Here is a 27113-nt window from a genome sequence, read left to right on the forward strand (position 1 = left end):
ATTTTGTGGTAACACCGAGAGATATCCACTGTAGTATTTGTTGATTACTACATGTCAATGACCCATAACAGTACGCCCCTTTTTTCGCAAAAGGAATAGCGCCTGATCGACGTGTTCCAGCCATCCAGCGATCATCGTCAATCTGAGGATCATCTTATAATGTAAACCCAGTCTGCATGTGTATAATGTAAATAATCTCAGCAGATTCGTGTCGTGCATGTAATCACCTAGGTAAACCTAGTTTTCTGGTAACGATCTACATTCCGGGAGGTTTTTTGTCTCAACGATTCATTCTCGGATGGTTGGCAGAGTTTTCCTTCAGCCTACCCCAAAGTCGGAATGGATTTTGTCACTGGAATCTTAGGGGAGTCCTAGTGTTTTAGATCGAATCTATGTAAAAGTGATTGAGGAATATTCCTAACTATTTGGTTAAGTTATTTTATCACGAATTGCTTGATCTGCTAGATTGTATTTGTGTCGCAGAACTGGGTAGTCTTTGAGGGTCTTTTGCAAATGGGTTTTCCCCCTTGAGATGTAAAAATGTAAAAATCATGATGTAAAGTGTCTTGAGGGTTAGAAAAATAATTTATCCCCTCATAGGTCCTAGGTACTAGGTAAATTTAAATTTTCCAGAGGTAAAATTAGTGGATCCTTTAAAAAAAATTAAATCTTAACAGGTCCAGGGACTAAGGTTAGTTGATTATTTTGCTAAATTTTATGCCTTGTGTCCTTGGGGTTAAGTCAAAGTCAAAATTTTGAGGAAATAAATGCAAAATTTAAATTTTTGAATTTATTAAAATGCATTTAATTGAAAAATTCGAAATCTCCTCAATATTTAAAATTTCGACGGATGAGATTAAAAGAAATTTTGATCCTCATCAACAGTCAAGATCACTTTGACAATGATCACTCGAATTAGCCATTGGGGGGTTTATCTTTAAATAGGAGGTCATTTTGTCAGTTAGAAGGATTCGATCTTTTGATCGTGTACTAAGCGAAAAGCTCTCTCTTGTAATCTTTTTATGAGCAATAAAGAAATACTTTGGGGTTAAATTTCTGTTGGTGTTACTCTTCATGGAAAAGCTGTAAGATGTATTATTTTCGTGCGTAATTTCTTTTTTGTCATTAATAATAGCTTCTAAAGAGCGATTTGAGTACAGGTATCTTGCTCAGTCGCTGGGGTTTGAATGATAATTTAAGTTTTGAATATAATAGCAGGTATCTCTATTAGATTTGAATTTTATTATTGTTCTCTCGCTCTATGTTGACGACTGAATTGAGCGAGAGAACAATAATAAAATTCAGAGATATCGGCAATCGGCGGATCGACGTCGGCGTGGTCCATGGCATATGGAAAGACACCTGGGGCCGTTGCGATAGCGACATGCAATGTGCGATGTTGACCGTTGGAGCGGGATCAATGGTCCAGATTTAATCGGCGATCGGGAGATCGGTGATCCCCAATACCATAGGGCTAATGCACTGCAATATGCCGATATGCGACTTGCGATAAAGGGTGGACCCGATGGAGTTTATAAGCTTAATTTCATAATATTTGAAATCCGGAAATTCGGATTTTCAATGTATTCCCGTGTAAATGGGTTTTTGGCCATTTGGCCATGCGATGATGCGATTGCGATGGATGGTAGACCCGATAGGGATTATGAGCACGATTTCATAGATTTTGAAGTCCGGATTTTGCGCTTGATAGTGTATTTCCGTGTATATTTTCTGTGTATTGGAAATATGGTTATTTCGAGGATTTTGTCCTGGGAAGAGGCCGCTGTGTATTTCCTTTGTAACTGTCCCATTCTCCTTGCCTTACTGTAAGTGGGCATTTGTAACAATGATGCGTTACACGCAGCGAGCCACAGAGCCACAGAGCCAGATGGCCAAACGCAGAGCCACAGGGCCAGAGTGCCAGAGGGCTAGACGTAGAGCCAGTGAGCTAGAGGGCCAGTCAAAGAGCTGAAGAGCCGCAAGGGAATGACTCCTCATGATGAGAGACAGAAGAACGGATGGGGGATCTGCAGAGTCGGAAGATTCCACAAAAATACAGAGAGCACGCTTGACAAACAGCACGCAGAGGCTGAGAGAGTGCCGAGAGTTTTGGAGGTTGCTAAGGGGCGCTTGGAGGTCGAGCGAACCATTGATGCACGCAGAGGCCGAGAGAAGCTCGTGAGAGCTAGAGCCAGAGCCGAGAGCGAGAGCACCAGAGCCGTAGAGCCAAAGTGCTTGACAAAGGCATAGCCACCAGAGGTTGGAGGCAGAGCCTCAGAGCCACAGAGCTCAAAGCAAACTTCCAAGAGCCATGATGCCATAGTGGAGCTACAGAACAAAGAGATCCAATGATCCAGCTGTTGCTGGTGTCCAGAATGTGCTGAAGACAGAAAAAGGCATTCTAGAGACAGTTAAGAGAATTTTGAGGGAGTTGGTGCAAGCTAGAGCAAGATCGCTCAGAGCGCTGATTGAAGGAGTCAAGTCCAGCGAAGCCTAGATCTGTTTGTGGAGTGGGGACAGCCAACAGGATAAGATGGCATTATAAACCCATAGGTTGAGTTGTAAACCAATGGAGTTGAGCGTGGAGCTTGTAAAAGAATTTATGACATAATCCCAGAGAGCCTAGTTGAGTTGACTAGAGCTCAAGGAGACGTAGCCCAAGAGTTTTGGGTGAACTCCATATTAAGCTTGTTGTCTTATGGTCTGTTTACTTGCTGCATCTATTGCTATGTGTATGATGTTGTTTGCCGCACTATCTCATTGCATATGCTGCATATCAGTTTAAGTAAATAAACTAAAGGCATTTGGTCAGTTAAAAATAAACACAAGCATACAACTATTTCAAGCATTATTAATTCTACAATTGGTTAATCATAAGATCTGGGAAATATTTAAGCTTTAGAAGTGGGATTTCTTGTAAGCTTGACGAGAAGCCTTTAGTGCCCCATTTTCAGATCAATAGCTCTGATACCATGTTGGAAATCCATAGGTTTGGCAGTTAAAACAATTTTCCTTATTATGGCGTTAACTTGTGATGTTTTCAGTATTAGTATCAGATCTTTTAATTATCTTTTCTTATCATCAAGATTAATGCCAAGCAACAAAAGAAGAGAACACAAGATATAGGCACGTTGTCAGGGAAAACTCCCTCGAAACCCAGTCACAAATTATTCGTTCAAAAAGATGAGACGACCATGACCCTTACAATCTAGACTCGATACTACCTCCATCCACCAAATCAACCTTGCCATGTTTCAGTTCAATAGCTCCTGTAGTAGTCATTCTTCTTCACACTTGCAATGGCATTGAACTTGTAGCAATGTTCTCACTGTGATAGCATTAGCATTGAGACTGTGATACCAATACTTCATCACTGTACTAACATTGAGCCATTTTGTGGTAACACCGAGAGATATCCACTGTAGTATTTGTTGATTACTACATGTCAATGACCCATAACAGTACGCCCCTTTTTTCGCAAAAGGAATAGCGCCTGATCGACGTGTTCCAGCCATCCAGCGATCATCGTCAATCTGAGGATCATCTTATAATGTAAACCTAGTCTGCATGTGTATAATGTAAATAATCTCAGCAGATTCGTGTCGTGCATGTAATCACCTAGGTAAACCTAGTTTTCTGGTAACGATCTACATTCCGGGAGGTTTTTTGTCTCAACGATTCATTCTCGGATGGTTGGCAGAGTTTTCCTTCAGCCTACCCCAAAGTCGGAATGGATTTTGTCACTGGAATCTTAGGGGAGTCCTAGTGTTTTAGATCGAATCTATGTAAAAGTGATTGAGGAATATTCCTAACTATTTGGTTAAGTTATTTTATCACGAATTGCTTGATCTGCTAGATTGTATTTGTGTCGCAGAACTGGGTAGTCTTTGAGGGTCTTTTGCAAATGGGTTTTCCCCCTTGAGATGTAAAAATGTAAAAATCATGATGTAAAGTGTCTTGAGGGTTAGAAAAATAATTTATCCCCTCATAGGTCCTAGGTCCTAGGTAAATTTAAATTTTCCAGAGGTAAAATTCGTGGATCCTTTAAAAAAAATTAAATCTTAACAGGTCCAGGGACTAAGGTTAGTTGATTATTTTGCTAAATTTTATGCCTTGTGTCCTTGGGGTTAAGTCAAAGTCAAAATTTTGAGGAAATAAATGCAAAATTTAAATATTTGAATTTATTAAAATGCATTTAATTGAAAAATTCGAAATTTCCTCAATATTTAAAATTTCGACGGATGAGATTAAAAGAAATTTTGATCCTCATCAACAGTCAAGATCACTTTGACAATGATCACTCGAATTAGCCATTGGGGGGTTTATCTTTAAATAGGAGGTCATTTTGTCAGTCAGAAGGATTTGATCTTTTGATCGTGTACTAAGCGAAAAGCTCTCTCTTGTAATCTTTTTATGAGCAATAAAGAAATACTTTGTGGTTAAATTTCTGTTGGTGTTACTCTTCATGGAAAAGCTGTAAGATGTATTATTTTCGTGCGTAATTTCTTTTTTGTCATTAATAATAGCTTCTAAAGAGCGATTTGAGTACAGGTATCTTGCTCAGTCGCTGGGGTTTGAATGATAATTTAAGTTTTGAATATAATAGCAGGTATCTCTATTAGATTTGAATTTTATTATTGTTCTCTCGCTCTATGTTGACGACTAAATTGAGCGAGAGAACAATAATAAAATTCGGAGATATCGGCAATCGGCGGATCGACGTCGGCGTGGTCCATGGCATATGGAAAGACACCTGGGACCGTTGCGATAGCGACATGCAATGTGCGATGTTGACCGTTGGAGCGGGATCAATGGTCCAGATTTAATCGGCGATCGGGAGATCGGTGATCCCCAATACCATAGGGCTAATGCACTGCAATATGCCGATATGCGACTTGCGATAAAGGGCGGACCCGATGGAGTTTATAAACTCAATTTCATAATATTTGAAATCCGGAAATTCGGATTTTCAATGTATTCCCGTGTAAATGGGTTTTTGGCCATTTGGCCATGCGATGATGCGATTGCGATGGATGGTAGACCTGATAGGGATTATGAGCGCGATTTCATAGATTTTGAAGTCCGGATTTTGCGCTTGATAGTGTATTTCCGTGTATATTTTCTGTGTATTGGAAATATGGTTATTTCGTGGATTTTGTCCTGGGAAGAGGCCGCCTGTGTATTTCCTTTGTAACTGTCCCATTCTCCTTGCCTTACTGTAAGTGGGCATTTGTAACAGTGATGCGTTACACGCAGCGAGCCACAGAGCCACAGAGCCAGATGGCCAAACGCAGAGCCACAGGGCCAGAGTGCCAGAGGGCTAGACGTAGAGCCAGTGAGCTAGAGGGCCAGTCAAAGAGCTGAAGAGCCGCAAGGGAATGACTCCTCATGATGAGAGACAGAAGAACGGATGGGGGATCTGCAGAGTCGGAAGATTCCACAAAAATACAGAGAGCACGCTTGACAAACAGCACGCAGAGGCTGAGAGAGTGCCGAGAGTTTTGGAGGTTGCTAAGGGGCGCTTGGAGGTCGAGCGAACCATTGATGCACGCAGAGGCCGAGAGAAGCTCGTGAGAGCTAGAGCCAGAGCCGAGAGCGAGAGCACCAGAGCCGTAGAGCCAAAGTGCTTGACAAAGGCATAGCCACCAGAGGTTGGAGGCAGAGCCTCAGAGCCACAGAGCTCAAAGCAAACTTCCAAGAGCCATGATGCCATAGTGGAGCTACAGAACAAAGAGATCCAATGATCCAGCTGTTGCTGGTGTCCAGAATGTGCTGAAGACAGAAAAAGGCATTCTAGAGACAGTTAAGAGAATTTTGAGGGAGTTGGTGCAAGCTAGAGCAAGATCGCTCAGAGCGCTGATTGAAGGAGTCAAGTCCAGCGAAGCCTAGATCTGTTTGTGGAGTGGGGACAGCCAGCAGGATAAGATGGCATTATAAACCCATAGGTTGAGTTGTAAACCAATGGAGTTGAGCGTGGAGCTTGTAAAAGAATTTATGACATAATCCCAGAGAGCCTAGTTGAGTTGACTAGAGCTCAAGGAGACGTAGCCCAAGAGTTTTGGGTGAACTCCATATTAAGCTTGTTGTCTTATGGTCTGTTTACTTGCTGCATCTATTGCTATGTGTATGATGTTGTTTGCCGCACTATCTCATTGCATATGCTGCATATCAGTTTAAGTAAATAAACTAAAGGCATTTGGTCAGTTAAAAATAAACACAAGCATACAACTATTTCAAGCATTATTAATTCTACAATTGGTTAATCATAAGATCTGGGAAATATTTAAGCTTTAGAAGTGGGATTTCTTGTAAGCTTGACGAGAAGCCTTTAGTGCCCCATTTTCAGATCAATAGCTCTGATACCATGTTGGAAATCCATAGGTTTGGCAGTTAAAACAATTTTCCTTATTATGGCGTTAACTTGTGATGTTTTCATTATTAGTATCAGATCTTTTAATTATCTTTTCTTATCATCAAGATTAATGCCAAGCAACAAAAGAAGAGAACACAAGATATAGGCACGTTGTCAGGGAAAACTCCCTCGAAACCCAGTCACAAATTATTCGTTCAAAAAGATGAGACGACCATGACCCTTACAATCTAGACTCGATACTACCTCCATCCACCAAATCAACCTTGCCATGTTTCAGTTCAATAGCTCCTGTAGTAGTCATTCTTCTTCACACTTGCAATGGCATTGAACTTGTAGCAATGATCTCACTGTGATAGCATTAGCATTGAGACTGTGATACCAATACTTCATCACTGTACTAACATTGAGCCATTTTGTGGTAACACTGAGAGATATCCACTGTAGTATTTGTTGATTACTACATGTCAATGACCCATAACAGTACGCCCCTTTTTTCGCAAAAGGAATAGCGCCTGATCGACGTGTTCCAGCCATCCAGCGATCATCGTCAATCTGAGGATCATCTTATAATGTAAACCCAGTCTGCATGTGTATAATGTAAATAATCTCAGCAGATTCGTGTCGTGCATGTAATCACCTAGGTAAACCTAGTTTTCTGGTAACGATCTACATTCCGGGAGGTTTTTTGTCTCAACGATTCATTCTCGGATGGTTGGCAGAGTTTTCCTTCAGCCTACCCCAAAGTCGGAATGGATTTTGTCACTGGAATCTTAGGGGAGTCCTAGTGTTTTAGATCGAATCTATGTAAAAGTGATTGAGGAATATTCCTAACTATTTGGTTAAGTTATTTTATCACGAATTGCTTGATCTGCTAGATTGTATTTGTGTCGCAGAACTGGGTAGTCTTTGAGGGTCTTTTGCAAATGGGTTTTCCCCCTTGAGATGTAAAAATGTAAAAATCATGATGTAAAGTGTCTTGAGGGTTAGAAAAATAATTTATCCCCTCATAGGTCCTAGGTCCTAGGTAAATTTAAATTTTCCAGAGGTAAAATTCGTGGATCCTTTAAAAAAAATTAAATCTTAACAGGTCCAGGGACTAAGGTTAGTTGATTATTTTGCTAAATTTTATGCCTTGTGTCCTTGGGGTTAAGTCAAAGTCAAAATTTTGAGGAAATAAATGCAAAATTTAAATTTTTGAATTTATTAAAATGCATTTAATTGAAAAATTCGAAATTTCCTCAATATTTAAAATTTCGACGGATGAGATTAAAAGAAATTTTGGTCCTCATCAACAGTCAAGATCACTTTGACAATGATCACTCGAATTAGCCATTGGGGGGTTTATCTTTAAATAGGAGGTCATTTTGTCAGTCAAAAGGATTCGATCTTTTGATCGTGTACTAAGCGAAAAGCTCTCTCTTGTAATCTTTTTATGAGCAATAAAGAAATACTTTGGGGTTAAATTTCTGTTGGTGTTACTCTTCATGGAAAAGCTGTAAGATGTATTATTTTCGTGCGTAATTTCTTTTTTGTCATTAATAATAGCTTCTAAAGAGCGATTTGAGTACAGGTATCTTGCTTAGTCGCTGGGGTTTGAATGATAATTTAAGTTTTGAATATAATAGCAGGTATCTCTATTAGATTTGAATTTTATTATTGTTCTCTCGCTGGTTCAGCCGAGAACTTCCGCCAACTTCCGATCCGTGTTTTCTGAAGAGCCCAGTTTGAGTTTGAGCTCGGGCTTATCATAAGATATTTTTATGGGTGATGCATGAAAGGTTTCGAGCTTAGTACCTCCTCTAAAATTCAAAAAAAATTAATTTTTTTGTGCTAAATCTTCAGATCTGGCTGTTGGGAGCTGCAGATCATCACATCTGGGAGCAGAGTCGGACTCACACTCCCTAGATCTGATAGATCTGCCATTTATGTACATAGATCTATAATTAATTTTAGTTTTCTGAATTGGGTTTTCGAGGTTTTAGTGTTTTTTGGGTCATTGTGCTATATCGTTTGGGTGTTTACTGTTGTATTGTAGAGACAAATCTGAAGTTGAAAGCTGTCCAGAGTCAAGATCTAGGCCCTGGAGGTTAAGATTTGGATCCCTGAGGCTCATCAACATAATTCTGCAGGGAGATTATTCAATTAATTATACAGTCTAAGGGTTTTAAGAGCTTCAAATCTGAAAATTTTTGTAAGATCTGGGAATTTTGCAACAAGTGAATTCAAAATTTTAATTAAAATTTCTAGAAAGACTTCAAAGGGGTTTCTGGGCCACCTGTTTGTTGCTGCCTAGGGTTTTCATTTTTTGTTGCAGGAAAATTTCGAAAATTTTGGGCAAGCTGTGTAAAACCCTCGCTGTTTTCGCTACCCATCAGATCCACGATCCTCCATCCTCTTCTCAATGCTGCGAATGCATTTTTCTTCTCCTCGCTACTGTCCATATTCGTTAATCTGCCAGCATCCTTCATTCCCTAAGACCATCCCGCAGCTCTCCTATCCGCTGCTCAATCAAGCCCTCATTCTGTTGTTCCTTACCCTCGCTGCCGTCGTTCTGCTGAGCTAATTTCATCCAGCTCTCTACTCGTCATTGCAGTCTTCTCCCACCAACGTGTTACCGATTTCCATTCAACCGTGGCTCTCCCCTGCGTATCCTTCTTCCCTCAGATCCGCGCAGTTGTATCCACCCTCACACAACACCTGCAATCGATCCTCCCTGTCCACATTGAAGCTCCCATCTTCACGCAGTCTCTCATCCCTGCAATTTCATCATCCCTTAATCCTCACGTTGCTATAACCCTTTGCCAAATTTGTAGCCATACCCGAACCCTCCTTCCGCTCTTCGAACCTGCACCCGCAGCCATAATCTTCCCCATCTGGCCTGTGGTTTCCTCATCTGGAACCCTTCCTCCCTTGCGTATTACCTCCAGCGTTCTAACCCCGCATTCTCTGTCAGCTCCTTGCCTCACGTTTTCCCTCTCTGCCTTCATTGAGCTTCTTCTTTCTCCCTCTGCTCCATACACAGTCTTGTTCTATTGCGTCATTCCTTCAAAGCCGTTGCTCCATCTCCATGCTGTCGTCTTCTCTGCTCTCTCACCTGCACACACTAAACGCAAACAGCAGTTCGATTTCCCCTCTCTTTTTTTTATGTTACATCGCATAGTTTAGGTTTAGTTCTTTTATTTTTTATTCGTTCGATTTTCTTTCACTTCTTTTATATATTCGTTTAGGTTTTAGTGTTAGTTATTTTTTTTATTTTCACTTTCATGTAAACAAGAATTTTAGTTAAATTCATCGAAATTCAAAAAAGAAATTTCAAAGTTGTTTTGATTTTTGATTTTTACTTTTTGATTTGATTTTGATTTTCTTAATTTTTGTGAAATTTCAAGTTGTTTTGATTTTTGATTTTTACTTTTTGATTTGATTTTGAATTTCTTAATTTTTGTTGTTGTTGTTGTTGTTTTTCTTTCGATTTCTTTTTTATGATTTTCATTTTTATGTGAATCCTAAAAAAATTTAAAAAACCTTAAAAAAATCTAAAATCTTAAGAAATCTAATATATTTAAAAAAATATAAAAATCTTAAAAAACATTAAAACATTAAAAAATTTCTAAAACATTAAAAAATTTCTAAAACTCTTAAATTTTTGGTGACTTGAGAATTAAAAATGAAATGAATTAAGGGGTTTTCGCTTAAACATTAAATTTTTTAATGTGGCCTACTACCCATTAAAAATTTCAATTTTTTCACTTGTTGATTTGTTTTACTTCTTTAGTTATCAAGATTTAAATTTGAAGTTCCTTAGTGTTATTAAATGCATCTTTTTCTATGGTCAAGGTGCAATAAAACGTTTTAAATCATATTTGACTGTTGGAGAAAGTTAATTAAATCTAGATCTGGGTAGTTAATGAGAATCATTTTAGATGCGGATCTCTTGCATGTTAAAGTTTTGGGCGTTTATTTTAATCATTCATGATTGTCACTATTCGTCACATATTGAAGATTGTTTTGGATAACTTGTTTTATTTAGTTGATGGTTAATTAAAGACATTGGTCTATAATTGTTTCTATCTTGTGGTTGTGTCTTGTTTAGGTTGGCGTTTAATCTATCAATCGGATTTAATCGTTTAGATTCATCAACTTGTCCATCATTAAAATCTCCTAGAGCCCGTGATCCACAGGCTTTCTCATCCATTTACCTTAGGGACTACCCCCCCTGACTTGCCTAGGAGAGAGTCTAAATGGAGTAAGGATTAAGAGTGACAACTCTTACTCTGAGCATTGTCGCGGTGCCCAGACACCTTGTGCGACAACAATATCAAAGGTCACCGAAATAAATTCATTGTAATAATGCCGAAACTGTGATAGCACTGAAGAGTGTCCACCGAAATGTGTCCTTTGAGATATCATCGAAGTGTACTCACTGTAATAGAAACGAAACTGTGGTAGCATAGAACAATCCACTATGATTTCCACACTTGTAATGACAACGAGCCTGTCCATCTGAAAGAACACCGACATAAAGTCATCTGAATTGTGAACTTCGAACTTATACTTCTGTGATCTACACGAGTTTCTGTTATGTGTAATGCGAACACCTCAACTTGGTATATATAGTAGTTTGTCCATCATAAATGAGCTGACATGACCATGAAGAGATGCATCTTTGTTGTAGGCCGACATGAGTTTATTTTATGACAATTCCTTTGAGACCGACTTGAAGGAGTCTTTCAACAACAAGGTGATTTCAATAGATGGAGGAGTCTTCACACATTTATTTTGACAATGACCTAAAGCCTACAATGGAGACTTGACCTATACAAATGACCCAAGCATGAGACCCATGCTTTAATAAGTCAATTTCAATAATAATATAATTCTTTTGACAAATGTATTACATTTTGACTTCAAGTACAATAATGACGACCGAACTTAGTTACATTTTCCAACAAGAACAAGTGTACATAAGAGCAGAGCTTTCCCAAGCATAATAGCTCGTAACAATGATCATATAGTGAGAGCCCATTGCTCTATTATATAGAAGTCTGGGAGCCAATCCCAAGGCAAATGGTGACAATCCCAAGACAAATGGGTGACAATCCCAATGTTCCTTCATGCAAATTCAAATTTCCTTAAGTGGCAACTCCATTTCTTACTTAGAGCCCCACAATCTTTGATGAGGGAGCTCGAATTAGATGAGAGGACATGTGGGAGAGTTGTTGATTTGGGGTAGCATCGGATGTGCTCTAGCCACGAAATTTGGTGGAAAGGTTGGGGCACATGAGATCTCCAATACCCTTAGGGGGTTTGGGTAGATTCTAAACATATCAGGAGATATTAAAATAATTAATATTTTTAATGGAGTCCCTAAGTCTAAACTTAGTGAAAATAAAATATTAATGTGTATTAATATGAAGCTATGTTAGAATGGTCCAAAAGACATAGATCAAGCCAGATCTAAACTTAGCCATTGATTAGGGACTTAATCTCGGCCGTTGAGATGTCAACAGGAAAAGTATAAGAGGAGGCTTGAAGGTCACTTGGAGAACACACCAGATGATCAATCATTCTATTCTCTAGAGCGGGGTTTGCTAAGAGAGATAGAATCGGTGATCAGGAGAGCAGCTGAGGGGCATTGAGTACAGAGAAGCAGAGAAGGCAGAGATAGTGTCGGGAGAGCAGCGCAGCAACTAAGGAGAGTGACGCACAGCCAGAAAGGGCTCACGCAGGGCCATGCAGAGGCAGCCAAGTGCTGCGTAGAGCACCAGAGAGGCCAGCGTGCTGACGTAGAGGTTCCCAGAGTTGATGCAGGGCCTCTTGGGGCTGACGCAGGCCAAGAAAGGCTAACGCAGGGCCAACATGAGACAGAGAGTGGCTGACGCAGTCCAGATTGGGCAAGATGCTGGGGTTGCAGGAGCAGTGTTGTGCTGAGGAGTTGCTGGAAGGGTTTTCCTGGGTTTCAGCCAGGAGATTTCTCTCAAACTATGAGGTATAGCTGCTAAGGAAATTCTCTGTTGGGTAGGCCAGTTTTGGCACCCATATTGTACTCTGATATTGCTTAATAAGAAAACCCTTAGATAGCTGCACCGGTTTTCCCGCATTGGTTTTTCCCGGGGACATTGGTCCAAAAATAATGGTGTCATGTGGTGTGTTTGTTCTTGTTTCTTTTAGTTGCTGATCTGTAATATGTTGAGCATGCACTAGTGTTTATTTTCAATATTTACTTTGTAAATAACTTGTTAAAGAATAATAACAAGTAGGTATGAATAAATAAAAAAAGTGCATGAAGGGTTTCTAAACTAAGTCAAGTTAGAAACTTCAACATGGTATCCGAGCGTGATTGCAGATCACAGGAGGACTAATAGACATTAGCTGAGCGGAGCAATAACAGCAGAAAACAGTTGCCCCGAGGTGACAAAAGTTGTTTCTAGCAGCGCAAAAGCCAAGGAGTGTGACGCAAAGCCAGCCAGGGCCATGTAGAGGAAGTCGGGAGTTGCGCAGAGCCTCAAGAGGCTAGCGTTGCTGACGCAGAGGGCCAGAGGGCTGACGCAGACCCATCTGGGGTGATGCAAGGTCAGCGTGAGGCACAGAGGGGCTGACACAATCAACAAAGAGGCAATTGCTGGGGTCTAGAAGGCTGCAGGAATATTGTAGAGTGGAGCTGGTGAGGTATTGTAGTTAGAACAATACCTGACAGAGCAGGGCCAAAGGAGTTGTTACCGAGGGTTTCTAGCCGAGGAACCCAGATCAACAGTGCAGTTGCACAAGACAATCAGAGTAGGGGGCATCTTGACTAGCGGCAGAAGGATTTCCAGAAGGGAAATCAGGACTCAGAGGGAGTCCAGAAAAGAACTTCTAGATGGGAAGTAGAGACTCAGAGGAGTTGAACAGAGAACTTCCAGGAGGGAAGTAGAGGAGCATCATGGCACTACATGGGGTAAGAGACCAGGATAAACTGGACGGAGCATCGAACTTCGCAGTCTGGAAGGCCAGAATCTTATCAGTTCTTGACAAGAATCGTGTCAAGAACTTCACCTTGAAAACGGTAGCTATCCTAGTCGACCCAAATGATAATGATAAGTACGAAAAGGCGATGGCGAGGGCAAAGTGCATTATCCTTGACGGGGTCAAGGATCATGTGGTACCACATATAGCCGAGAAGGAAACGACAGTTGAGATGTGGGAGTCTCTCAAGAACCTGTACCAGCATACTTCTGTGCAGAGAAGAATGTTGCTTGAGAACCAGATGAGGTCGTATCAGATGAAGAAGGGTCAAACGATTGACTCCTTCCTCAGAGGATTAAATGAGATTCGAGATAAGTTGACTGCTATAGGAGTGACACCGGATCAGGAGCTTATGGTAAGGACAGCCCTAAATGCCGTCTCAGAAGTGTGGGAAGTGTTTGTCCAGAGAATCCTGGGCAGAGGGACTCTCCTACCTTGGGACGAGATGTAGGCAGCTCTTCGCCAGGAAGAGATCAGACAACAGTCAATGACAGGTAGCAGCAGCAAAGGGATCAAGGTCAAGCAGGAGGAGGAGGATGTGGCCCTAGCATCTGAGGGAAAGTAGGAGAAGCAGAAGAAGAAAGATCTCTCCAAGATCAAGTACTTCCACTGTGGGGAGATGGGTCATTATGCGACCCAGTGCCCAAGGAAGAAGAGTAACGGAGAGTCTTCCGAGACTAAGGCAGCCCTAGCACAGACACAGAAGGAGGTTTCGACAGACGATGACTGTGCCATGAGTGCACACACGCCACTTGAGTGGAAGTGGGGAGATAGTGAGTTGTAGTGAGGTGGACTACAGGCAATGGGGGGCAGTCTCCTTGAGGTACCCAAACTCTTGGATTAGACCTTGCTACGAGAGCCTCGATGAGGAGTAGCAGGACTGTCTGAGTGGGAAGAGACGGATGCGGATGGAGCGGCAGAGAGAGCTACAGTGCAGGAGTCCCGAGACAGCGCAAGGTTAGTAGGCTGCAGCAGTGCGAGAGGCACAGAAGTGTTGAACCAATGGAGGAAGGCACAAAGAGGTGTGCAACGTGCGAGATGCAAGGAGTTGTTGCAGCAGCGCAGAGGTCAGAGAGAGGGAGCACTTGTCAGCGGTAGAGGTACCTTCAACATCGGAGGGTGTTTCTAGCCCAACAGTGAAGTCAGTTGGGAGATCAGTTACTTACTTCTCAGTAACTGAGTTGTAGTGCAGCAGTGGGCAGCATGATGCAACATGATCAGAGGAGGTGTAGTGGGTATGCAGTGCTGGGAGAAAGGACCAGCAACAACATGAATGCAGAGGGAGCTGTCGTATAGATGCAGCAGTGGCAATGGCAGAACCATGCGCAACAGTACAAGATGCAGCAATGTAGAGGATGTTGGGCAGGAAGACCTAGCATCAGCACAAGTACTAATGCTGGATGATCAAAGCAATGTTGCACGAAGCGGGAGCGAAGCGGAAGCGGAAGTGCGGAAGCGTCATTTTCCAAAAATCTAGGAAGCGAAGCGTCCGCGGAAGCGTCTTCTATATATATATATATATATATATATATATATATTTATATTTTTTTGCATTTATACTCAAAACAAACATCCCAAATACCAAATTAATTGTAGAAGACATGAGCATAAATCAAGATAGATATGGCATCCATGATTCCATTGTAGTTACTAGTATGTACAACAATCATTTATATTCTAGCTATTACAAACATACATCAAATTTTTAAGCATATTATAAAACATAAAACATAGAGCATATTATGATTTATCTAGCAAGTGAGCAACTGTCAACATTTGTCATGTCCAAAATTCAAATAATAATGTTTACAAAATATGTCACTTGGTCACCGCCAACCCAAAAAGGTTCAAAATTCAAATTCACAAGTCTACAAGTCTAATGAGTAATCTATGACAAAAAGTAGTAGATTGTGAATATATCTACTAATCTCTCCTCCTTCCACCACGAATAAAACGTGGTGGCGGGCCTCCACGTGGTGGCAATGAAGAAGATGGTGCCTGTGTAAGTCGTGGCACTGAAACTGATGAAGAAGAACCCCCTGCTGTTGGTGTTGAACCATGGAACCTAGGAACCAAGGGACCAGATGGGGGTGGGGGTGGTGGCATATCAACACGGTCATCATCATCCTAGAATCGCTCAAAAAATTCATGCAAAAAAAAAACACTAGTTAACAAAAAAATTAAAAACATGAATTAGAAAAATGCTTTATAAGGGAAAATTGGAAAATTCATACCACAATGGACATACCTGGATAAGAGCATCCTCTAATTGCTCTAGTCGCAACACTCCATCCTCCAAATTGGGCTCCTCTGGATTCTTGTCCCAAATCAACAAGTCTTTATTAGACTTTGCATCTTCACAGTAATGGGACAACAATTGCAAGTTGTAATGAACATAAACCAAGCTCTCTGCCCGGTCTAAACTCAACCTGTTCCTTTTAACACTGTGGATGAAAGAATAAGAGCTCCAACACCTCTCTGCAGAAGAAGTGTTTACCACCTGTGATAGCACCCGCAATGCCAAACTCTGTAGAAGTGGAGTACCCCCTCCATGCATGTTCCACCACTCAAGAGCAGAAAAAGTCTCTCGATCTTTAATTGCATGCATGCTCCCAAATGGACCAGTGTTGAGCGTATAGTTGCTCACCTGTCTCCGTACCAATGCAGCGTCCTCCTCATCAGGGATTAATTTACTCAATGCAGCCATATATTTTTGGTGAACCTCTTGATCTTGGTGTGGTTTTCTCCTGCTTCCCCCCCCAGGTGCTGGTGTTGAAAGCCATGATGGATGATAGTATTTAGGTGTCAAAACATATGCTAATGCATGCAATGGAATATTTAGCATTTCCCATCGGTTTTGCACCTCTACACGAATATAATTGTACAAGGTGATATCTCTAGGCTCAACAATGTCTTTAATCTGCCCCAACATGCTATCCATTTGCTCATACACCTCCCCAATTACTGGTCGATCTGAATCTGCAAACTTGATCATGTAATAAATTGGTTTGGTGAATTGCAAAACATATTTAACCTGTGACCAAAAGTAACTGTCAAGAACAGTGTCCTTGACTGCATTACCACCATCTGTGTCAGTGTTAATTTCATCCCATGTTTCAGCACACACCAGATTAGTTAAAGCTTGTCTCACCTTCACTAGCCGCCTAAAGGTGAGGTAATAACTAGCAAATCTTGTCTTTGCAATTTTAAGCAATTGCAACTTGGAGTAAGTACCATAGAAGTAGTTTACCCTTGTATGCCCTGTGATGAATTTAATGAGCTGCTTCCCTTTCCTGTAAACCTCAGCAATCCACCCACAATCTTTGTGTTTCACAATATCATGCATCAAAAGGTTCAATGTGTGAACCAGGCACCCAGACCAAAAGATGTGTGGATGAGTACGCTCAATAATTTTTCCTGCTGCCTTACAATTTGCTGCATTATCTGTGATCACTTGAACCACATTATTCGGACCAACATCTTTGATTGATTTCAATAGGAGATCTGCAATGTTTTGTGCAGATGCAGTGATGGAGGAGGAGTCATGACATGCAATAAATACTGCACCACTAGAAGAAACACCAAGAACATTTATCAAATGTTGGTTTCTAATACTTGTCCACCCATCTGATACAATGGATACCCCAGAATCTACCCACTCATTTGTAAAACGTGTCAAAGCTCTTTGAACCTTAGCTTTTTCTCTTTCTAATAACATTGTTCTAGCTTTCTCATAGTTGGGGGCCTTGTATCCTTTTGGGGTTTCATTGATGGCCTTTACCATTTCATGCCAATAGGGAGAGCGAAGCACATTGAATGGTACACCGCAAGCACAAAGAAAACGGACTATCTTTCCATCCACATCATCCCTCCCAGCAACATTAAGGAAATCCCCTATTGTTCTTCTACCTCCAGAGCTTGCAGAAGTACCATGAGGAGATGAGCAACTACCAAATTTAGAGGTTGCACTTGATTCAGAATGAGTTTTTTGTTTCTTGTTTTTTTGTTGTGCAGCCATCTCTATTTGGATGTATTTTCTTCTTTCTTCAGTTGAAATGTTTGGGAAAATTTGTACCCCCACAGAACCCTTTTTTTCATCACTGTCCAGCACCCCACAAAGATGCCTCCTCAGACGGGTATATGAACGACAATATGGTTTTCCTCCATGACAACCATGAGGGCACACAAATTTGTAAGATCCACCACCCTTTCCCCCATCAAGTTTGGTCACATAGTTCCACAAGGGTGTTGATGTAGCTTTCCCATCTTGTGTTTCAGTGTCCCCTTCAAGTTCATCCCCTTCCTCTTCAAACCCTTCCTCCTCATCATACATTGGGTCACTACTATTAAGACCATCACCAATGTCCTCTTCTGTTTCTTCCCTTCTATTCCTCACCCTTGCCATCATTAAAACCAAGAGTGGAATGACACATAGAAGCCAAAAGAACACCATCTTGGAATATGGATATAGGTGGTGGACAACGGCAACCTGTAAATAAAGGAGCAAGTAGAAACAATGGGAAAGAGTAGGAGAGGGAGGAGAAAAATACAAAAAAAATTTCAAAAAAACAAGGGAGTTTGGGGTTTGAACTTACCTCTTTAGCTCTTGTAGATGAAGTCCTCCAAGCTCTTGCTCCAAGCTCCTCCTCCTTCTCCTAGCTCCTCCTTCTTCACTCCTCCAAGCTCTCCTCTCTTCTCCTCTCCTCTCTTCTCTTCTCTTCTCTTCTCCAACTCTCATAAACTCAAAGTGAGAAAATGCGGAATGAATGGGGGCTTTATTCTTTTCATTCCTCACCCTAACCTCACCCTAACCCACCCCCTTAAGGTTGAGTTAACTTAACTTTAAAAAAAAATAAAAAAAAAAAATTGTTTTTCTCCCTTGGGCACGCCCCTTTCCGCCGAAGCGTACGGAAGTGTGCGTGAAGCGCACGCTTCCTGCTCCGAAGCGCCACGCTTCGGCGGCCCGAAGCGCCGTACGAAGCGCGCTTCGGAAATTCCAGGAAGCGCAAATTTTTTTGCGAATCGCGCTTCCTAATTTCCGAAGCGCGCTTCGGAAGGCGCTTCGTACTGCGCTTCCGTACAGGGCGCGCTTCGGAGCTTCGGAGCGGGGGGGGGGGGCGCTTCGTGCAACACTGGATCAAAGTAATACTTAGTGAGGAGAATTGCTAGAGCACAGTCCTTGTTAAGAGGGAGTGTTGATTTGGGGTAGCATCGGATGTGCTCTAGGCACGAAATTTGCTGGAAAGGTTGGGGCACATGAGATCTCCAGTACCCAGAAAAGGTTTGGGCAGATTCTAAACAGATCAGGAGATATTAAAATAATTAATATTTTTAATGGAGTCACTTAGGGAAAATAAAATATTAATGTGTATTAATATGAATCTTTTTTAGAATGGTCCAAAAGATATGGATCAAGCTAGATCTAATCTTAGCCATTGATTAGGGACTTAATCTCTGCCGTTGAGATGTCAATAGGAAAAGTATAAGAGGAGGCTTAAGGGTCACTTGGAGAACACACCAGATGATCATTCATTCTATTCTCTAGAGCGAGGTTTGCTAAGAGAGATAGAATCAATGATCGGGAGAGCACCTAAGGGGCATTGAGTATAGAGAAGGCAGAGATTTTGCCGGGAGAGCAGCACAACAACCAACGAGAGTGACACAGAGCCAGAAAGGGCTCACACAGGGCCATGCAGAGGCAACAAAGTGCTGCATAGAGCACCAAAGAGGCCAGCGTGCTGACGCAGAGGCTCCCAGAGCTGATGCAGGGTCTCCTGGGGCTGACGCAGGCCAAGAAAGGTTGATGCAGGGCCATCGTGAGATAGAGAGGGGCTGACGCAGTCTAGATTGGGCAAACGCTGGGGTTGTAGGAGCAATTTTGTGCTAGGAGCTATCGGAAGGGTTTTCTGGGGTTTCAGCCAAGAGATTTCTCTCAAAGTATGAGGTATAGCTGCTAAGGAAATTCTCTATTGGGTAGGCCAGTTTCGACACCCAGATTGTACTATAATATTGCTTAATAAGAAAACCCTCAGATCGTTGCACCTGTTTTCCCGCATTGGTTTTTTCCGGGGACATTGGTCCAAAAATAATGGTGTCATGTGGTGTGTTTGTTCTTGTTTCTTTTAGTTGTTGATCTGTAATATATTGAGCATGCTCTGGTGTTTATTTGCAATGTATACTTTGTAAATAACTTATTAAAGAATAATAACAAGTAGGTAGGAATAAATCAAAAAAAAGTGCATGAAGGGTTTCTAAACTAAGTAAAGTTAGAAACTCTAACAAGAGTGAAGTGGAGTGGTAGGAGACCTCTCTCCATGTCAATCAAGTGAACTCTAATCCAATCTCAAGTCAACTCATGATATCTCCTTGAAGCTTGAGTTAACTTCCTCAAATCATGGATCTTGTCACTGGAACTCGTTGTCTTCTCCACAAAAAATTCGATTTGTTTGATTTGTGGCTTATGTGGAGTCCACATCACTTGGTAACTCAACTTTGACCTTTAGATGAATTTCTACCTCATTTCCACATCATTTGAGCATGTGTGGATATTTATTTTTCTCCATTTATTTAATTGTTGGGCTAATTTATTGCCACATTTTCCACAAAACTTATGAAAAATGGGTTTTGAGAGTTTAGAACTTATTTTTGACCCCTCAAAGTTTGTCAGTAGAAAGTTGAGGGTGAGAGGTGTAATTTTGAGCACATATACCCCATACAACTTCTTTAGACATCACTTATTACATTTTACATTAAGATTTTATTCAAAATTTCGCCATGTGGGAAATTAAAAAAATTAAAAAAATGACCCCTAGACCTAATTTGGTAATATACAATGACTCTAGACACTAGGACTCATCCAAGGCCTTGGCTTCAAGCTGTACTTCTGCTTTGTGGTTATGCTTGGAGGAAATAACTCAATTAATTATTAAGTACCCGTAAGGATATAATAATTAACCAAGTGAAAAAAACCTCCCAAAGTAAATTCACTTGATGACAAGGTCCCAAGTTACCTAGGCATGTTACATGACTCAACTTCATCATACTTGCATCACTTTCCCTACAGGGCTTGTGGAATCTGAATAATACTTGCATCACTTCCCCTGTAGGGCTTGTGGAATCTGAATAAAACAAAAGAAGATGAGAAGTAGAGTTGAAAAACTCTGGTGATATGATGATCTCAAATGGTACATGAAGCCTTTGATACATCCTTGGGCATGGAGTCTTCAAAACTCTTTGGGTACACTTCAGTGGTCAACATTTCTCGTTGTTGTGGTCATCTCAACCTTTACATATTATAAATGGGTTTCTAAGAGTCATTCAAGTCCAATTCTTCCACCAACACAAGCTCAAGCATTGTAGTGACTCAGATTGGGTACTAGATGTTTGAATACATTCCTACTCAACCACCTTTTAATCTGGAATATGATTTAATCTCTTTAAAGAACAAGAGTGTCTTGTAGTGGTTTACAACACAGCAGTAAAAATCATAGAGAATGCTTTTAAGTTTAAATATTATTATCATTGACAAGAAATGTGAGGAATAAAAGCTGCTATAGAGACAGTTTTTTGTTTCATAGAGCATTCATGGAATTATTTCAAATTGAAAATAGTTACAGAGACAGTTTTTTGTTTCATAGAGCATTCATGGAATTATTTCAAATTGAAAATAGTTACGCTTAAGTTACCTAAAGCTAAATTTCATTTTGCTCGGGTAAATAATGGAATGCCTCTCTGCCCTTTTCTACATTGCCCGAGCTTTCAATAATTGCAAAGTGTAAGGGCTGTGCTTAATACTTATAGAATAGTCTGATATGCTTATAAGCATCTACAAATAATTATGGTGAATTTGGGGGTGTTCTCTAGCTGTACCAGGGACCAGTGCAACATATACATCAACAGCTCAATAATACCAAGACGATCAATGAAGGGAGTCAATTCAAGACACAAAAGGGAATGGAACCTGAGAAAAGAAAACTAGCATTTGATTCTAACTCCAGTGCCAGTCATCAAGGCTCGTGTTGTTTTATGCGGAAATGCAATTTAATGTAGTACAGTGAATAAATCAACGTACTTTTTCATATAAAAATATAGTACTTTTTTGTAAATGATCCTCCAATATGGAAGAACTTTATCTCACCAACAATACTTCACTATACAGCTTTGATATATCTCTAGAACAACAAATAGACATATCAAGATAGAGAAATTTGGAGTAAGATATGTACGTCGTTACAGTTACAGAGAGAGAAATTTGGAGTAAAATATGTAAGTTGTTACAGTTATAGAAAAAGAGAGAAATTTGGAGTAAAATATGCAAGTCATTACAGTTATAGAGAAAGGAAGCTCACTTTGGAGAGAAAATTGCATTAAAAAAGTGTGGAAATGTATCCCATTTCATGATATTTATATAATATCAATGATTTAAGGAGGTGCTATTACTTAAACCTCCTACTTCAAGTTAACCTGTTCTCATATGTTATTACAGTTATAGAAAAAGAGAGAAATTTGGAGTAAAATATGCAAATCATTACAGTTATAGAGAAAGGAAGCTCGCTTTGGAGAGAAAATTGCATTAAAAAATTGTGGAAATGTATCCCATTTCATGATATTTATATAATATCAATGATTTAAGGAGGTGTTATTACTTAAACCTCCTACTTCAAGTTAACCTTTTCTCATATGTTATATATTTCATTGCTATTTGCAAGGTGGCTTGCACAAGCCTGCATTCTATGTTTAAGTTGGCCTGTTCTCTCTTGAATGATGCCTTTCCTCTAGTAATATTTTTTCATTTCTTGAGGAGATATGGCTGACACACTTCCCTTTCGACCTCGGATGCTAGGAGTATCCCGCGCTCCTACATCCTCTTCAGGATCATACAGCTGGACCTTCTGATGATCCCAGAGGACTCCGACAGCAAGCCAGTGCCCAGTTCACTCCCCTCAGCCTCGGCCATCAGACCCAAGAGACCTTGACATTATTAGCTTCAATGACAGATCTCTCTCTCTCTTTCTTGAGAGGTTCTTGAGTTGCCCACTTTTCTACTCTTGGTCAAACTCATTTAGTATTTTGTATCACCCTACCTTTGTCACAGATATACACGTGTTTTGAGGTTTTATTATTGCAGGTTTCTTTCTTTATGTTATTTTCAGCATTCTCTAGGAGCTGGAGCTGCACTTGTACTCCCACATTGTATTCATACTGGCTGTATTCTTGAGTCCCATTGACCTACTTTTGTGGTCATTCATTGAACATTAGTAAAATTATCCTATCTTATCTTATAGAACCAGTTCATTATTTTAGTTCTTCAGAGGTGATTAAATATTCTTTGATCTCTAATAATATTATATTCAAATCATTTTCTAGAAGTTTCTGAACAGGAAACACAACTATATTTTTTGATTTTTGTGGATAAATTGTATCTGTTGACTAGATGTTATGAAGATGCTATAACCATTGATAATATTCTGGATCAGAAAGCTATCACATTCAATTGCAGATTTTCAAATGATGAAGGTTCTTTGGACAGATTTCAGTCTCTAAAATCCTCTTTCAAATTTTCATTTCTTCTTAACAGAGCCAGACAATGGAGATGATGTATGGCGTTATTGCAGAGGCTCTGAAGGATGAAGGATTGGCAGATAGTCAACATCCACAAGATTATTTGAATTTTTACTGCCTTGGAAATAGGGAACCAAAGTTTGGGAGTGAGCCACCTTCAATAAACTCACCAGCCGAAAACAGCCCCCAGGTACTAATTCCAGGTGTATGCAGTCAATTGATTGAGGATTTTGTTAATCTATTCTGTCCTTTTGTGTCCTGTACATATTTAATGCCTGTTTTCAACTTACTTTTTCTTTTGTCTGTTAAAACTTAAATGTTGAATTTACAAAGAAACATTATCAAATCTAAAGAAAAAAAGTATCCTTAGTTTAGATCTATAGGCAACATCAGAAAGCATAGTTAATGCATCATGTTTGTGTTTACAGTGTTTGATTGATGTGTTGGTGAGGTTCTCTGAAACTGTCACTTTAGGACATGTTTAATTCTATTGGTGTATATAATTCTCCTCATATAATGTACTCTTGTTTCTTCTGCCAGTTACATGTGCTTTATTCTTGACCAGAAGATTGCATGTGTGGGAAAGATTTATGTTTGATCGTCATTAGAATTATGTGTTTATCCATGATGGATTGCCCTTATGTTTGACTCCTAATTACAAATATTACCTTGACCAGAGGCACCTTTAAAACTTTGGGGCTCTCAAATATAGTCACTTAGAGAAGGCTTTAGGCAATACACCATCTTGGCACCATATAATCTCTTCTTCAATGTTGATTTATCTTTAGTTGTGGCCAAGGCTGACCTTACTTTTTAATCATTAGTATTGTGTATTAGTATTTTCCCAGGGTTTGGCTGAAAGCTGAACTAATCAATAGTCATTTATTATATTCCTAGCTGCTAATTTGCATGATATGAGGAAACAGGTACAAGTTTCTAAATGGAAACATTCTGGAAATGAGACCCCTCAAAAATGTAGAAATGGAGAAATGAAAAATGTAGAAATGGAGAAATGTGTGTGTATATATATAGAGAGAGATTTTGTGAGAAATGGATAAATGTGTGTGTATATATATAGAGAGAGGGAGAGAGAGAGATCTATCTTATAAATAGCTCATTATAGTGAAATTTTGAAAGAAAGCCTTATAAATAGATTTGATCCTTTAGGGACATCAGTCAACACCATTCAATTTTGATGAAACTGCCTAATCCAAGCCTTAAAATATAGTAGGAAAAGTAAGCATGCCTAATCAATGATTTGGCTTGATTAAAAGGTACATTTTTGTTAAGGCCATGATAGAGGAGTTCAAGAAATAGCACAACAAACATTGGCGCACATAAAGGTCTTGGCGCTCTTGATTAAACGCTGATCCCATATGCTCATATATGGTAGTATCCAATGAAAATGCTGCAATCCTTCCAACCGTAAAAGCTTGAATATTGTTATGTCTGCTGAATTTTGAATAGAATATGAACTTCTATTTTCTCCATATGAAGTCAACAAACATTGGCGCACATAAAGGTCTTGGCGCTCTTGATTAAATGCTGATCCCATATGCTCATATATGGTAGTATCCAATGAAAATGCTGCAAGGAGCATATATGGTAGTATCCAATGAAAATGCTGCAATCCTTCCAACCGTAAAAGCTTGAATATTGTTATGTCTGCTGAATTTTGAATAGAATATGAACTTCTATTTTCTCCATATGAAGTCAACAAACATTGGCGCACATAAAGGTCTTGGCGCTCTTGATTAAATGCTGATCCCATATGCTCATATATGGTAGTATCCAATGAAAATGCTGCAATCCTTCCAACCGTAAAAACTTAAATATTGTTATGTCTGCTGAATTTTGAATAGAATATGAACTTCTATTTTCTCCATATGAAGTTTGGTGAGGTTGGAACCACTCTCAAACATCCTCAAACAATTTAATGGTAATGTTAAATTTTTAACAAAAAGGATAAATAATGAAAGATTAAGGAAATGTGAACTTTTAATGGTAATGTTAAATTTTTAACAAAAAGGATAAATAATGAAAGATTAAGGAAATGTGAACTTTTAGTAGTCATTAAACACTTTTGGAAACACTGTATGGATGGATAATTGTATGACCAGGAAATGCATTTCAGGCCATATGATACATGTATAACACACATGGGACGTGTGTAGAGCTTGAAATGTGTTTCCAAGCTGTACCACATGCTTTTCTGCATGGAAATGTATGGGGTACAACTCTCCCTTCTGTGATTCTTGCAACATAGTGAAGGTGGTTAACACTGACCTAGTTAACATAGTGAAGGTGGTTAACACTGACCTAGTTATTTGGGCCCATAATCCCTCTTGGGAGGGTGCTCTGCTCTACTCATTCATTTAGCCTATGAGCACCATAAGCTAGAATTGTGCTCTCTTTGATGGTTTGATCTATTTTTAAGGGTTATCTTTCAAGAATTGTCTTTTAGTGTTCTTGGGTGATTTCTCTTTAAAGGTGCTCTTGTTGGTTTCTTTTATTGTGGATTGGTGCAAAATTATCTTTCTCCTAGTGCTGGCTTACCTTCTCAGTGTAGGTGGTTTAGGGTTTGCTGGTTGGTTCCTTTCAACCATTTCTCCCTATTATGAATCTCATCACGATATCATTAGCATGCGTGAATTTATCTTACTCTTTAGCATTGTCCTCTTGGATTCTATAGTGTTTTATGGGGCATAAACCTTCCTTTAAAGGATAGCGCCCTATTTTCCTAGGGTTATTCTTGTTAGCTTTTTGGGTAACTCCAAAATTGTTTTCCCTTAGCACTACTCCTTTGTTGATGCTTCAAGGACATATGGATGTCTCAATTTAGTTGCATGCTTTATCTTGGTTAGAGTGCTACCATAGATCCTTACCTCGGAGGTTGTTTCTTCAATTGACACAATCACCAACCCATTGGGTGCACATAATGGGGGAATCAATTTCTTTTTTTAGAGGAGGTACCTATCTAAGACGAGTGCTAGGAACTCAGAGAAGGGCACTTGGCCCTAGGAGCTTGGGACCATGTGATAGTGAACTTGGAGGTTGGACACTTGACTTAGGTTGCTTCGGTTGAGGAGCATACTTCATGGAGGTTGGTGATGGACATAAACACATATGTTGAGCATTAGAGCTTAGTGACCATGTTGGCACATGTGAGAGTAGCATTAGGCATATGAGAGGACGTGGCACATAGTCAGAAGAAGAGGGACATGCTTAGGGAGTGACCCCGAGAGTGCACTCCCACAATTTTTTTTCGCTCCCTAGCTTTTCTTCACAAATTTTTTTTCACAAAGACGTTCCAAACACAAATTTTTTCAAAGAAACAAGAATTTTTGAGTGGGACAGCCTGATCTTCAAGCCTATGGCCTTGGTATTGATATGCAATTCATGGTAATGCTAAATTCTTAAAGTAAAAGTGGCATTCTTCTTTATCTTTCATTTTCACTTAAATTTTTAACATTACCATGAAATGAGTCAGGATGTTTGAGAGTGGTTTTGAACTTTTGATCTCATTGGATTTCATATGGAGAAAGTAGAATTTTAGATCTCAATCAAAATCCAGTAGACTTGTTAGTTTTTCAAGATTTCAGGATTGGGGGGATTGCAATGTTTCCATTGGATTTTGTCATGTATTAGGGTATGGAACTCATATTTAATCAAAAGAACCAAGTCCTCTATGTACCTTGATGTTAGTGACATTGGTTGTCAAACTCCTCTATCATGACCCTACTAAAAATGTACCCATCACTCAAACAAAATCTTGACTTGACATGCTACTTTTTTTTCTATCTTAAGTTAATTTTTGGAGGGTGATATTAATGACAAAGATCCCAAGATAGGCAATGATTCCGATGATATGTAGGTTTTTTTCGTAGCATGACTTTTTTGGATGCTAGAGACCATCTAGAGCTTGTTTGTTGATGTATTTTCAATTCAAAGATGGATTGCGTTTGATGCTATTTTGGTTATGTGCACCCTTACATGCTATATAAATGAGAACTTGTAATTTGTGGACCTGTGGTGGATGAAGATTATAACTACTAAGATTATAACTACTAGATGATTGATGTTATATGGTTTAATCCATGTTTTTATGCCTTTTATAACTCATTCATCATTCTACATGCTTTTGTTGACATATATGCATCAAACTATATAAAAGCAT

General features: G+C 39.7%; 1 protein-coding gene across 2 annotated transcripts in view; it reads left to right on the forward strand.

Annotated features, from left to right (window-relative positions):
* LOC149216955 (phospholipase D delta-like) overlaps positions 1–27113 on the forward strand; it is a 212753-nt gene that overhangs the window by 99684 nt on the left and 85956 nt on the right. For both annotated transcript variants that reach the window (XR_016251158.1, XM_089392867.1), the window contains exon 8: positions 22953–23126. Coding sequence is in view for 1 of the 2 variants with exons in the window: in XM_089392867.1 (XP_089248993.1) it covers positions 22953–23126 (174 nt within the window). In the remaining variant the exon portion in view is untranslated. The remainder of the gene's footprint in view (positions 1–22952; positions 23127–27113) is intronic.

The sequence above is a fragment of the Pinus tabuliformis genome, chromosome 1_1 (genome assembly GCF_031772625.1).
Source record: "Pinus tabuliformis cultivar Carrire ecotype Pingquan chromosome 1_1, CPIR1, whole genome shotgun sequence".
In the NCBI taxonomy this organism is placed as follows: domain Eukaryota; kingdom Viridiplantae; phylum Streptophyta; class Pinopsida; order Pinales; family Pinaceae; genus Pinus; species Pinus tabuliformis.